A 12,972-nucleotide genomic window follows, 5' to 3' on the forward strand; every position below is an offset into this window, starting at 1 on the left:
ATGCGTAGCCTGCACTACCGATATGTGCATCTGTTCTTTTCGGACTTATTTTCGTAAGTGCCGACTACGCGTCCTATTCGGGATTAAATTCGGGTGTCGGGATGGTTTTCATCGCTGCTCTATTCAACTCCATTATGGCGTTCCAGAGTGTCCTACCGCTTTCTTGTTCGGAACGTGCCTCGTTCTACCGCGAACGTGCATCGCAGACGTATAATGCGTTCTGGTACTTCGTGGGTCCGACGCTGGCTGAAATTCCCTACTGCTTCATGAGTTCGCTGATCTTCACTGTGATCTTCTACCAGTCGTGGGATTCCAAGGCTTCGTCCCCGTCGTCTTGTTCTGGTTGATCTTGTCGCTTTCGATCCTCATGCAAGTCTACATGGGCATGATGTTCGCCTACGCGCTTCCGAGCGAAGAAGTGGCTGCTATTATCGGCGTTTTGGTGAATTCGGTCTTCATCTTGTTTATGGGCTTCAGTCCTCCGGCGTACGCCATCCCCTCGGGCTACAAGTGGCTGTACACGATCTCGCCGATGAAGTTCCCCTTGTCCGTCACGGTTTGCGCTTGTTTTCGCGGATTGCGACGAGTTGCCGACGTGGAATGAGACGACGCAGATATACGAGAACGTTGGCTCGACCCTCGATTACCAGCCTATGGCGAATCATACGGCAAATGTTGGTCACATTACTGTGAAAGAGTACACGGAAGAGTACTTTGGCATGGAGCACGACACGATCGCTCGCAACTTTGGCGTCGTGATCGGATGCATCGTTGTCTTCCGTATTCTGGGTCTGTTGGCACTGCGCTTCGTCAACCATCAGAAAGATAAGCATTTTAAATAGAGTGCACAGCTCCAACTCCATGTAGCACTTTTGAATTTATGGATCTCTTTTTGTTCAACGTGTAGCTTTGGCATCGGTTGATATGTCTATTTTACAGTTCATTTTTCGCCCAACAACCAAGACAGATCGGCTTGTACTACAACCACGACAAAGGGACATAATTCATCGCTGTTGTAAGAAGCACCCACAGGATCAAACCATCCAGTCAATAATTCCCCCCCCCCCTAATCCTTTGTAGACATCTTCGCTCCAGCATGAGGCACTTCGGGAATGTTGTCGGTCGTTCTCGGCAGATCTTATCAACGAGACCAGGCCAGTGATACACTCGGTTGTAGCTGCGCCAAATCGAGCTATACCTCATCTTACTCGGACACGACCGTCACCTCTTCAAGCTATCTTCGGCTTGGCTGTTGCTGCAGCCATTTGATGTTCATGTTAATATTCTAATACGTACGTCAGACTACCGCAAAGGCAGCGCGCCACCATTAAATCATGCGCAATCTGAGAGCGTGCGCGCTGCTTTCTATCTCGCAGATTCGAAATGCGTGCAGTTGCGGGAGTCTTGAACATTACACAAGCAGATCCCATGATTTTTGCGTAGTTAGTACAACGTAATCTAGATGCCCATAGTGAGTGTTATCTGAAAGTACATTTTTATGTGCGACGCTCGCCATCGTCGTGTCACACTGGAACAAGGAAAACTTGACACTAACTACTGCCACAGTAGAATGAATGATGCCTAACGCAGTTGCTACCAACTGCCATGATACGCACATCGCTAAACTACTGGGGGATGCCTGCATGTGCTCAAACATAACATGCAGGGAAGAATTCCAGACCTCAGTGCCATTCAAATATCAGCCAATAAGAGTGCAACAATGTACTTTTCTGTATTCCGTGGGCACTCACAGTTAAAAGTGAAGAATTGATTTGATTGGCTAGTCAAGTATTCAAACATTCCAACCGTGACAACCCCTTGAATAATTACTCAAGTATTATAATGGAGCCATTTTTTTTCACAGCTGCTCGCAGCTTTGAATCCGATGATTTTAATGAAGGCTGGATACATCAAATTTTGCAGTCACGAACCGTAAACATATTCAAACTACACTTGAAGTAGTGAAAAAAGAAAGGATTTTCGTCAAACAATTTGCGTGGGATCATGTAGTCCGTATATTAGCAGCACTAGATACATAATACTCAGCATATGCGACAAGCAAAGCTGAGGTAGTTAACAGCTGTAATTGGCGCTTGTGTGCACAGTAGTGCGCATGTTAAACCTTTTGTCATTGTGCGACTTACATCTCCGAGCGATGGGCCTCCTCTACCTAGTTGGCTTGGCTTCCTTAGCCGCCATCACTTCTACTGACGCCAATTCGCCTATTGTAACCTCGAGCGTACAGTCCCCTAAAGTTTCCAATTGGTCATCTAGTACGTCTGTTGTCTCCACGACGAGATTCTTGAGAACTAGCGACACCGACGATGAAGAAAGCGAAGAGAGGGCGGGACTCTCCGTACCTGCCTCTGAAAAGCTCAAATCCTGGTTCATGTCTTCGAATGTAAACCCACGACAGCTTCAGAAGTGGCTGAATGAAGGGAAATCAGGAGAAACGGTGTTCACGCGCATGCACCTTACCAACGTCGGCTCTTTGTTGTTCTACGATCCCCAGTTTAAGACCTGGCTCCAATACGTCGACGATCTAAATGCCAAAACCTATCAGAAAAGAACGCCAGCGATATCGGTACTGACAACTCAGTACGGCGACGATGCGCTATACAAGATGATTGAAGACGCTAAAATGATCCCGCGGATGAAGGAACTCGCCTCGAAATTGCAAGCTGATCAAATGGATCACTGGGTGGCTGTTGCAAAAGATCCCGATGAGGTCTTCCATTTGTTCAAGCTTGACAAGCTCGGTAAAACACGGATGAAATTATTCAGCAGCCCAGAATTCGCAGCTTGGGCTAAGTACATGGACGATTTGAGCATGAATAACCCCGAGAAAGCGAGGCCCATGATCTCGACGCTGCGGCAACACTATAGAGACGTCGATTTACTTACAATGGCCGAGTCGGTGAAGAGCGTGGAAGCGACCAAAAGTATCGCTACAAGGCTGGAGACTGAAGTGATCAAGGACTGGGCAGTCAGCCGTAAAACACCGGACAAAGCGCTGAGAGACCTTGACCTTGACAATGCTGATACACTTTTGAAAGATCCACTGTTCAACTTTTGGGCCAAGTACGTAGATGTTTACAATGCGAGATACCCAGAAGAGAAAATGACAATGATCAAGACGCTGACGCAGAAATTTGACGATAATAACGTGGCGAAGATGATTAACGCAGCGAAGGCGAACGATGCCACAAAGGATATCGCAGCGAAACTAGAAATGGCGCAGCTCCAGATGTGGCTACACGACCGGAGGTCAGTCGACGATGTGTTGGTACGGCTGTGGATTCACACAACAGAGAATGACTTCCTTGGCAATCCACTGCTTAACACGTGGGTCGCATACATGAATACTGTCATCACTGAAAATCCCACCAAGGTATCTTCTATATTCTCAGTATTGGAGACTCGCTATAGTGACAAGGCTCTGCTCCAAATTCTCGAAGTAGCGAAGGGGTTTCCCAGCATGAAGAACACTGCAACTAAGATGCAGAAGAAGAAGATCCAAGCAATTTTTGCCAGGTGGGAATTACCCAGTAAGGCGTTCGGTCTTCTAGGGCTTGACCGTACCGGGGATAACATTCTCAGCACTCCACTATTCCGGAGGTGGATGCATTACGTGGAGATATTTAACAAGAAGAACCCGGATCGCCAAGAGTCCTGGATTGATCCCATTCGTTTTAACTACGGTTGGTCCGGGGTCGAAGGAGCGATCAAGCAGGCGATGAAGAATCCAAAGTCGGTGAATATCGCGAAACAGGCGGAGAGTGCGTGGCTGGATACATGGCTAGACGCTGCAAAGCCCCCTGAAGATGCGTTTCGCTTCTTGCACCTTGACAACGTATTTGAAAATAGTCTCAGCAGTCCAAAGTTCGCGACGTGGGCCAAGTATCTCGATGACTTCAATAAACGATATTCCGAGCAGAAAACGACAATGATCGATGGACTCAGGGCGAACTACAACGACAGATGGTTACTGCGGATATTTGATGCTGCCAAAAGCGACCTCAACACGGAGAAACTTGCAGCAAATTTGCAGAATGCGCTTGTTGATACATGGCTTGCTGCGAAGAAGAAACCGGCAGATCTTAAACGGATGCTTAATGGCGTGCCGACATCGGATCAAATGATTGAGCGATATGTCAAGAAGTTTGACGCGCTGTTGGAGAATTCATAATAGGGAAAACTTGTCCATTCCCGCGCAGATTTTCTGCAAAAACATCAAAAGGATATTGTTCCTTACAGAAGGAACTTATACTGGGAATACCTTTAGGTATGGACAGACCTCAACAAATTAAATCCACGGTACTGTGTAACTCGCTCGATGTTATCTCACTCAATATTCAGCTGACATCACAATGTAAGCTGAACATTGAGCAAAAGTAGCTTGTTCAAAGCAATTTTTGACAGCGGATAGTTAAGGGCTAACGGGCTTTGGTCGGGAAGTATCGCAGGATTGTTACCCACGCTGTTTTTCCTTTGTGAGCGTGTCGAAGTCTAACCTACTTGAACTCGCGAGGGCTTGACATCTGCCGTGCGTCCGGCGGGGCATTTCGTGAGCCAAAGGAGAAGCGTCGCAGTTCGTCGCTGTGGTAATACAATTGGTGACAAAATACCACCGCATTGAAACAGTATAATTTAGCACGTTTAGGATTAAAAATGCAGCATTATCTAATCTCCCATGACGAAGTACGTAAAACAAGATATATGGCAATATAAACCTTTTTGTGGAATCCATTTATCGATGTATTTTTGCTGCCAGTTTTACTTCGTCTTACCTTGCAGAGTGTACGGTACTGTGTGCCGTTGAAGCCTGTGAAGCAAACTTTGACACTCAAAAATCAATACAACAATAACAACCCAAGCCCGTATGGAATTTATGTATGTATTGGACAAATTAGCTTATCTGGAAAAAAAAAATGTGCCTTTATACCTAATCCAATGGGATTATGAGACTTCCAGCAATCTGATTGGTTCCACTACCTGAATGTTTGCATCTATATTATAATAATAGCTACTTTAACATGGGAGGCTTGAACGACGTCTCGAAGGATAATTGAGAATGCCGTGCGCCTTGTTATGAGTATCTGCAGGATCCGAATAATTCTTTAGCCACATTTTAGGGCTGACGCTCTTGGGAGTTGTGGTGCGTGTCGAAATATCGTTGAGCTGTCGGTCTGCAATGAGTATGGCTACTTGACTCCGTTTTCTCTTTTTTGTGCGTGTATAGGTTCCAGAATGTCAGAACTTGTCATTGTGGTGTTGTAATTCCCACAGCAACTCTAGCTACTAGTGCAGGTAGGATAAGCCCACAACAATACGTCTACTCAGAACGGCAAACGATCGTTTGGGCGAGATCTGAAGACCCAGGTTCTGCCCTTACACCGGGACAGACTAGACTTGCACATCGCTTGTATAGGCCAACCAGTAAAATAAGAACACGCTATCACGAGCAAAGCTAGAAGGTACGGGTAAGCCTTTTACGAGGGCGCCGAATGTTGGACGCTCGGCTGGGAGAATATATGGGAGGCAACTCGCTCTCCCCAACACGTGCAAATAGACATAATAAAGCCGTCACGCAAACTTCCGATGTGTAATCGGCCAACACAGACTCCTGGCCTTGCTAGATAAACCCTCACCGGTAGGCATAGAACACCCAAACAAGCTTATCCAGACGCTTACCTTCAAGTCAGACCTCGCTTTATGTGTTTGGATGAAAATTATGTTCTCTTGCCCTTTCGGACATGCAATCCTAATCATGTTTACAAATATCAAGTGAACTATGGTCCGTTATGGATCGCTTCGTGTGCCAACAGATAATTCAACGCTCGTTGCACCTTTCCAGAACTCCGCCAAGAGTTCAAACAGTCGCCGAGGCTTCCCAGGAGTCGCTCCAACCGCCATCGAGCGTTCGTACCGTGACATCTTGGTCACTTCTGGGACCCGGCGAGCGTTTGGTAGTGACTTGGTCCGTTCTCTCTAGCGCTGTCATTGATTTCCATCATGTGACTGAGCGTTCGTAACTTGAGCAGCTTGAATTTAGCCAGCTTGTCTTACGCTAACTGGCTTGAGTCTAATACTTGGAAAGCGCTACACCACAACTGCCCATGTCGCAATGGAAGCCGCGGCACTGGTGCCCGTTGTGGCATCTCGTCCGTCTCCAAAACACGACATTGACCGCGCCGTATCTCGGCAAGAACCTCGCCCTCGTGGCGCTCTCGCCCGGGCGCTACGCGTCTCGTTTGACGAGATAGCTCCCCGCCGACGGTGGGACCCCGCACGCTTAAGAATAAGTCTCAGTATCTCGTATCCATCGCTAGGGGCCTGATCCAGGCGACACCGAGGGTTCGCGTGCTCCACAACTGCAACATCCGCGCCATCAACTTCATCAGGCACTTCAGCTCCAATTGCGCCTGAAGTGACCTCAATCGTTCCTTTACCGTCGTCTCCCACGGCTTCTACTGCGGTTGAAGACTCGGCACTGGTACCAGCAGCCCCTCCAACGCGTCCTCCAGCTTTTACACCCTTCCCCGAGGATTCGCTGCGCGACTTGCTCGCTGAGAGCTCCGAAGCATCGGTGAATGCTGTGATGGTGCAGATTCTGCCATACTTGACTCACATCATCCGCCATCAAGTCCAGCTCAGCATCGTGCCACCGCTCCGTGGCGAAATGAACACCCAGCAGTGAGTCGACCACGCGGTGGGCTTCAACGAGGTGCGAGCGGCGTTCAACCTCTTCATGACACTCTGGCCGGCCTTCCAAGTTGGGTTAGCGAACTCAAAGCCCGGTTCATCTCTGATCAAGTGGAAGTGGCGGCTGCACAACGATCTGTCGCTCCCCATATCATTACTCGTGAGAACTCTGAGCTTCTTTCCAAGCTTACCAACGACAAGGCCGCAACTCTTGTGGCCGACCTGAAGAACGCCAGGAAACTACGTCAAGGTCGACACACTCTTCAAGAAGACCGGGGCGAACACCAGATACTACGTCGATAACTTAAGCCAGCTGGCCGCCGAGATCAACACCAGAGAAGCGACTATTGAGTCATGGGAATAGAAAATCGCTAAGGAGCGCGACATGTTCAAGGCGGCAGTCGTGCCAACACCGAGCAAACCCGACAGCTTCACACTCTCCTTCTCAAGTTGTCCACGGGAAAATGGGTCGACGCTGATATCGCCACGCTCATCGATGATCTCCAGAATCGCAACTCGCATCTTCTCCTCACCAATCGGACGCTCCGTTCGTACGTGAGTCTCGCTAGGTTGAATTCAGAAGTTCTGGTTCCAGCCGTAGAAGGTACGTGCGAATTTTTATCCATCGTATCGTTACCGAGTGTTCGCACACCAACGCTCGCTGTTGCTTGCTTGTGATAGGTATGCGTGCCGGCGAACTGGATCTGTCCGCTCTGAACCTGGGTCATCAAACGTCGGTGGCGCTACAGCGTATTCAAGCCGCGACGGCCGAGTCTTTGGACCCGCATGCCTTGCCAGCAGCATTGACCAGAGCGGCTCACCAAGATGCTCCTGGAAAATATTTCAAACGTCTTCGCTCGAAGAGTAGTCAAGGGTCGGACGAAGGCTAGGAATCATCTCCTGAAGGCAATCCTCTTATCCTGACGGATAAGGCCATTTCTGCCATGGCACACAATTTGTTGCTATTGCCCAAGTGTTCGCTCAAAATGTTACTTATCGACAATGTTTAAAATTAAAAAAAATAATCAAAATATACCCAAGGTAGAGTGCTGAAATGAATGTACTGGTCAGTACATCTTAAGTTCGTAATGCGAATCTAATGATCTTAAGCTAGATTTAAGTAATGATTAGTGTGTTGGTATAGAAGGCCCTCATGTGACCCGGTGTAGATGACCTGCAGCGTACTCAACAGACATGTTTGCGATTTCTAAGACGGTACATTACTATCGTATAATCCAATTATCGACTTGTATTGATTGACACTGTCGTCATGTTTGCGGTTTGCAAATGCGTTTATCTCTTTGAACTAAGCAGCATAACGATTCACCTCCACCGATTACCGTAGCAACTCTTCTTCAGCAAGAAGAACGAGCGTCCAGTGTACTACACAAATTTCATAATAGCAGTACTTGAGAGCCTACGATTGATAAGCATTTTGACGTCTAGAATTACAATATGCTAACAACGAGAAGGGAGAGAAATCATCACCAGTGAATTGGAAACCATCACCAGAGTTTGGGTTTTGTCACCAAAGATTCGACCCCACCACCAGAATTTGAAAGGGCCGAAATCACCAGTACATTAGATATCGTCACCAGAGATTTGGACATCATCACCGTGAAAGCAAATAGAGCATCCGTAGGTATGCAGGGCTGTGGAAATATAGATTGTATATTGATTGTAGTCTCGGATCTCAAACAATCAATTATTGCAATCTTAACAATCTGGTCCACTGGGCTTGAGAACTTTCTTACTAATCTTCTCATCGAGCACATCGGCAGCACGTTTACGCTTTGACAGCGTTATGGTCGCGGTGGAAGATGTTGTTTGAGAGTCAGCTTGCGAGGTGGCTAGGAGACGACTTAACACCTTTTTTTCATTTTGCTGCAAAATTGTATCTAAATCAGCTTGAATTTTAGCAAGACCACTTTCAAAGTGGAAATTCAATAATATTTGCGTTGGACGCCAGATATTTCTCTATACCATCATAATCATCCAGCACAATATCGAAAATGTCACGGACAGCTGCGACTGTAATGTCGTCGCGCTGAAGTTTTCCAGTAATGACATCAGTCATCTCGTCCAGTAAAGCAGCGATTTTTCGCTGCTCGCTCACAGACAGAATTAGATCCACTATCGCAACTCGGCGAATATCCTCTGGGCTAGCATCTACCGGAATATCTCGATCCACCCCGCGTCTTGGAAAAGATGTAAATAAGGGCGATTGTCCTCAAATCGCTGCAGTATTTTGTAACAACCACTTCAGCGGAGCTCGTGGAGTGGTACGGACTTGAGATCATAGTCGTTTTGTTTCAGCTTGGCGATCTGCTGCGTTCTTCGTGTCGTGTGGACTGCTCGTGACTGGTCGGCGGTGCTGGGGCCAAATTTGAAAATGACGTTGTGAAGTATGGTTCTGGAAGCTCGCCTGAGCCGTCGCCCGCTATGGTTCCAGACCAACTCACAGGATTTGTAGGATAGGGGCTCCTGCAGCCAATCGTTTTCTAACCCCTTATGCAATATACTCTGGAGGGCTCGCTGTCGTCGCCGTACAGCACTTCTGAATCCGAGCTCGTGCCCTCCTGCTAGGCCTTCTGCCCAGCAATCCTCAGTTAGTGTTTGAGTATGGTTAGCACGCGAAACAATAGCTACCACGCACACTCGCAGACGTGGCTAATGTGGACCTGCCTTACATCTCTGTATGGCGCCAATGATGAAATTGGCGCCAGTGTAAGCTGCGGGGCTTCCTGTAAGCTTGGTTTGAGCTGTCTGGTTGGTGGAACGAGTCTCGGAGAGTGAAGAAGGTTCTGATAGCTCTGCAGCAGAGCAGCAGCCAGAGCCAGCCTCGGCAGACGAGACGCTCGTACAGGCGATTGCGACCGCCGTTGTTCGCGCACTAAGTGCGGTCTAGACTGGCCCACAGCAAGTTGGTGAAAATCAACCTGACAGGCGACCCGTCCGAGAAACCCGACGTCGGACGCCACGACCACTAAGAGCGACACGATGGGCACGTGGCAGGCGAGCAAGATCCAGCTGGCCTCGACGAAGTTCGACGGCAAGGTGGAGAACTGGAGTCGCTGGAAGACAGTGATGCAGACGATCTTTCACTGGCAGGGCCTCCTGCAGCTGGTTCAAGGCCGTGAAGAGTACGACCAAGCGCGCGCCGGCCGCAGCCAGGAATGGAAAAACTGTTACGAGACGTGTGAGCGCAAGGCCCACACGGAGATCGTGTTGTCGCTTCATGGCGACCTGTTGGATCGCTTCAAGAGCGACATTGAGAGCGCGCGTTCTGCATAGCTATGGACAGCGCTGCTTCGCACCTACGATGGCACGCAGGACACCAACTCAGTGTACTTGAAGCAGGACATGTATTCACGCCGCCTGAGGCAGGGCGAGGGCGTGATGGACTACGTTAGCGATCTTCAGCGCATGCGATGCGAGCTGGAGCGCATGGACTTATCGCTCCCTGCAGGAGAGACGGCTAGCATTGTGTTGTCAAATGCAGTGAGTGTGTACCCATCGATTGCTAATGAGCACACGCAGCGTGTGTCTCGTTTACGTGGATGTTACGACCGTGACCAACGTGTGCAAGATGCCGTCAACCTTCTACTCGTCGCCGAACGAACTGCTCAAGAACAGCAAGATTGTGGTAGCCGTGATAATGGACGTGGTATTCAGCGCCAAGTAAACGTCGTGACTCACCACGGTGCTGGTGGCAACCAGCAGAACCAAGGCAATAACAGACAACAGCAAGGTGGTAAGCGCCGCCACAGTGGTAACAACGGCCAAGGCAACTCCAAGAAGAAGCGCAGTGAAGAAGACGTGAGAAAGAGACGCACAGAGATTGAGGAGCTGAAGCGCACGACTGAGTGTAAATCGTGCCACAAGCGTGGGCACTGGTGGAAGGAATGTCCGAAGCGTCAGTCGACGAACTTAGAAGAGATTAGCTCCATGGCAACCGCAGTGTTGCGTTGTGTTGAGCGTGCGGACGACACCGAGAGCAGTAGCCGTACTGTCAACCAAGACTCGAGTGCTGAACGCCCCCAAGCGGATATCGTGGACACTCATCCTGTGCGTGTGAACCAGAAACGTCAACACAAGGAGGCTCATAGCTACTCAAAGATATACACTCGACATGAACTTGCTGCTCTTGTTGGTCAAGATGTTGAAGAGCGACTCGCACGTGCACGCGACACGCAACGAGAAGACGAGTCGATTGAGTACTCACCGACATCGCCGCCGGACAATGAGGATGAAGATGAACGTGAAGGTAGTGGCCTATCTATTGTTCGTCGCGTTTTGACTGTAGCTAACGTTGGCGCTGAAGCGGTGCCGGCCGAAGAGATCAAGTGGATTCTCGACTCTGGTGCACAAGTAAACGTTACTGGTGAGCTACAACTACTGCACAACGTGAAGGAACTACAATATGCAGAATTTCTCGAAGGAGCAACCGGCACTTTCGAGCGTGTTGGTATCGCTGGATCCTACCTACTGCCTGTTGTGAATGAATTGACTGGACTGGTGGAGATGCGTCTACTGGATGAAGTGCGCTATTCAGCTGGAACCAAGGTGAACTTGATGTCCCAGACGTACGTGCAGTCCAGTGTGGGTTCAAGTTGGTCATGTCGGACGACCAGTTAGTAACGTGGTTGGTGAAGCCCAACCTGCAGTTGAAGTTTGTGCTGCGTGATGGCCTGTACCGCATGCGGGTGCAGCGCCATCAGCAACTGGTACTGGGCGTCCAGAAGCGGACCGATGTGCCGAGGGTATGGAACTGCTCCATTCGCGCCTGAACCATGTGAGCATGGACACCATCAAGCAGATGGTGATGAACAACGTTAATTTTGGAGTTAAGGTGAACATGAAAGACCTGAACCTCTATGACTGTATTCCATGTGTTAAGTCTAAGATGAAAAGGATGACTTATCATCGGAATCCCCGCCGTGCAACGAAGCCATTGGAGAAGATCTCAGCGGACCTGTGCTCAATCAGCGAGATTGCCGTCGACAAGTCAACGATGTTCTTGTTGGTGATGGGCGAGTTCTCGCGGTTTAGATGGGTGTTTCTGTTGAAGTCCAAGGTGGATGCCAGCAGATATCTACGCTACCTGATGCTGAAGCTAGATAAACAAGACAAGGAGTACAAGATCCTAGTGTTCCATGCTGATGGAGGTGGAGAATTCGTGAGCACCGAGTTCAAGGAGTTCTGTGCTATGCAAGGAGTGGAGATGCAGTTTACTCATGCTGATAGCCCCGAAGAAAACGCCATTGTGGAGCGGGCTAACGGAGTGATCGTGGCACGAGTGAGATCAATGTTGGAAGCGACGCGCTTACCCAACCTGCTATGGGACGAGGCGCTCCTGCACGCAGTGGGTACGTAGAATGTCTGTCCTTCGAGTTCGTTGAATGGAAAGAGCTCTCATCAGTCTTTCTACAGCAAGAAACCTGACCTACGATCGCTACGTACGTGGGGCTGCATAGCGCATGTACATATCAATGACAGATCACGCCAACAGAAGGAAAAGCTGAGCACTCGAGTACGGACGTGTATTCTTCTGGGTTACGCTACAGATCGCAAAGGGTACAAGCTACTCGACGTGAAGTCTATATCAGTGACTACTGCAAGGAAGAACATTAGATTTCACGAGTCGTTTACTGTTGAAGCGGATTACATGGAGAAGCTCCTACTCAACTGTTTCTTTGGTGGAGACTACGAGCTACCTGGGAACGTACCTGTCGTATCTATCAAGGCTGGAATGAGCACGTACACGACTGCAGTGGCGAAGGACAAAGCAAGAGTGTCGATCGGCATTGTGAACGAAGCGTCTTCAACTTCAAGCGAGCCAGCAGTAGCTCAACTGCAGCCGTATGACAAGCAGAAGAAAGGAAAACGGCAGAGATCCGAGGCGGATCGAAGCCTGCTCGTACGTGATGCGTGTGTTGACGAAGACTGGGTGCCACCCTCGTCAGCGAAAGCCGCTCGAGTGGAGCGTGCACCTCGAACTCGCGCAAGCGGAAGCCGTCTGTTCGCCTTCGAGACTACGTTATCAACAGTGTTATCGTTCACGATGATGTGGTTGTGCCTACAACCTACTAGCAAGCTCGGGCATCACCGCAGTGGCCGCAGTGGAGGCAGGCGATACTGGAAGAGCTTCAGTCGCTACGAGAACATAGGACTTGGACTCTTGAGCCCCGTACTGCTATGAGAGGCCGCAAAGCCATTACTTGTCGCTGGGTCTATGCTGTGAAGAGAGGTGAACACGACAAGATC

The 12,972-nt window shown here is 49.2% G+C and overlaps 6 protein-coding genes across 6 annotated transcripts; all 6 read left to right on the forward strand.

The window, feature by feature from the left end:
* Nucleotides 1–134: 134 nt before the first annotated feature.
* On the forward strand, nt 135–347 carry PPTG_03192 (hypothetical protein; the record flags this gene model as incomplete). The annotated part of the gene is made up of 1 exon (XM_008895870.1): nt 135–347. The coding sequence occupies one exon, from the start codon at nt 135–137 to the stop codon at nt 345–347; it is 213 nt and encodes a 70-aa protein (XP_008894118.1).
* A 20-nt stretch (nt 348–367) lies between these two features.
* Nucleotides 368–604, forward strand: PPTG_03193 (hypothetical protein; the record flags this gene model as incomplete). The annotated part of the gene is made up of 1 exon (XM_008895871.1): nt 368–604. The coding sequence occupies one exon, from the start codon at nt 368–370 to the stop codon at nt 602–604; it is 237 nt and encodes a 78-aa protein (XP_008894119.1).
* A 49-nt stretch (nt 605–653) lies between these two features.
* Nucleotides 654–842, forward strand: PPTG_03194 (hypothetical protein; the record flags this gene model as incomplete). Its single annotated transcript, XM_008895872.1, has 1 exon — nt 654–842. One exon carries the CDS (start codon nt 654–656, stop codon nt 840–842), a length of 189 nt encoding a protein of 62 aa, XP_008894120.1.
* A 1,260-nt stretch (nt 843–2,102) lies between these two features.
* Nucleotides 2,103–4,699, forward strand: PPTG_03195 (hypothetical protein). Its single transcript, XM_008895873.1, has one exon. The coding sequence runs from the start codon at nt 2,114–2,116 to the stop codon at nt 4,187–4,189; it is 2,076 nt and encodes a 691-aa protein (XP_008894121.1). The 5' UTR covers nt 2,103–2,113; the 3' UTR covers nt 4,190–4,699.
* Nucleotides 4,700–6,127: 1,428 nt separating this feature from the next.
* Nucleotides 6,128–7,008, forward strand: PPTG_03196 (hypothetical protein; the record flags this gene model as incomplete). The annotated part of the gene is made up of 3 exons (XM_008895874.1): nt 6,128–6,279; nt 6,346–6,696; nt 6,786–7,008. The coding sequence occupies 3 exons, from the start codon at nt 6,128–6,130 to the stop codon at nt 7,006–7,008; spliced, it is 726 nt and encodes a 241-aa protein (XP_008894122.1).
* Nucleotides 7,009–7,388: 380 nt separating this feature from the next.
* On the forward strand, nt 7,389–7,595 carry PPTG_03197 (hypothetical protein; the record flags this gene model as incomplete). Its single annotated transcript, XM_008895875.1, has 1 exon — nt 7,389–7,595. The coding sequence occupies one exon, from the start codon at nt 7,389–7,391 to the stop codon at nt 7,593–7,595; it is 207 nt and encodes a 68-aa protein (XP_008894123.1).
* Nucleotides 7,596–12,972: the final 5,377 nt, after the last annotated feature.

The sequence above is a fragment of the Phytophthora parasitica genome (assembly GCF_000247585.1).
Source record: "Phytophthora parasitica INRA-310 unplaced genomic scaffold supercont2.4, whole genome shotgun sequence".
Classification (NCBI taxonomy): domain Eukaryota; phylum Oomycota; class Peronosporomycetes; order Peronosporales; family Peronosporaceae; genus Phytophthora; species Phytophthora nicotianae.

Excerpts from the sequence above, each read along its gene's own strand:
- PPTG_03195 (XM_008895873.1), top strand. The coding sequence starts at position 2,114 with ATGTTAAACCTTTTGTCATTGTGCGACTTACATCTCCGAGCGATGGGC.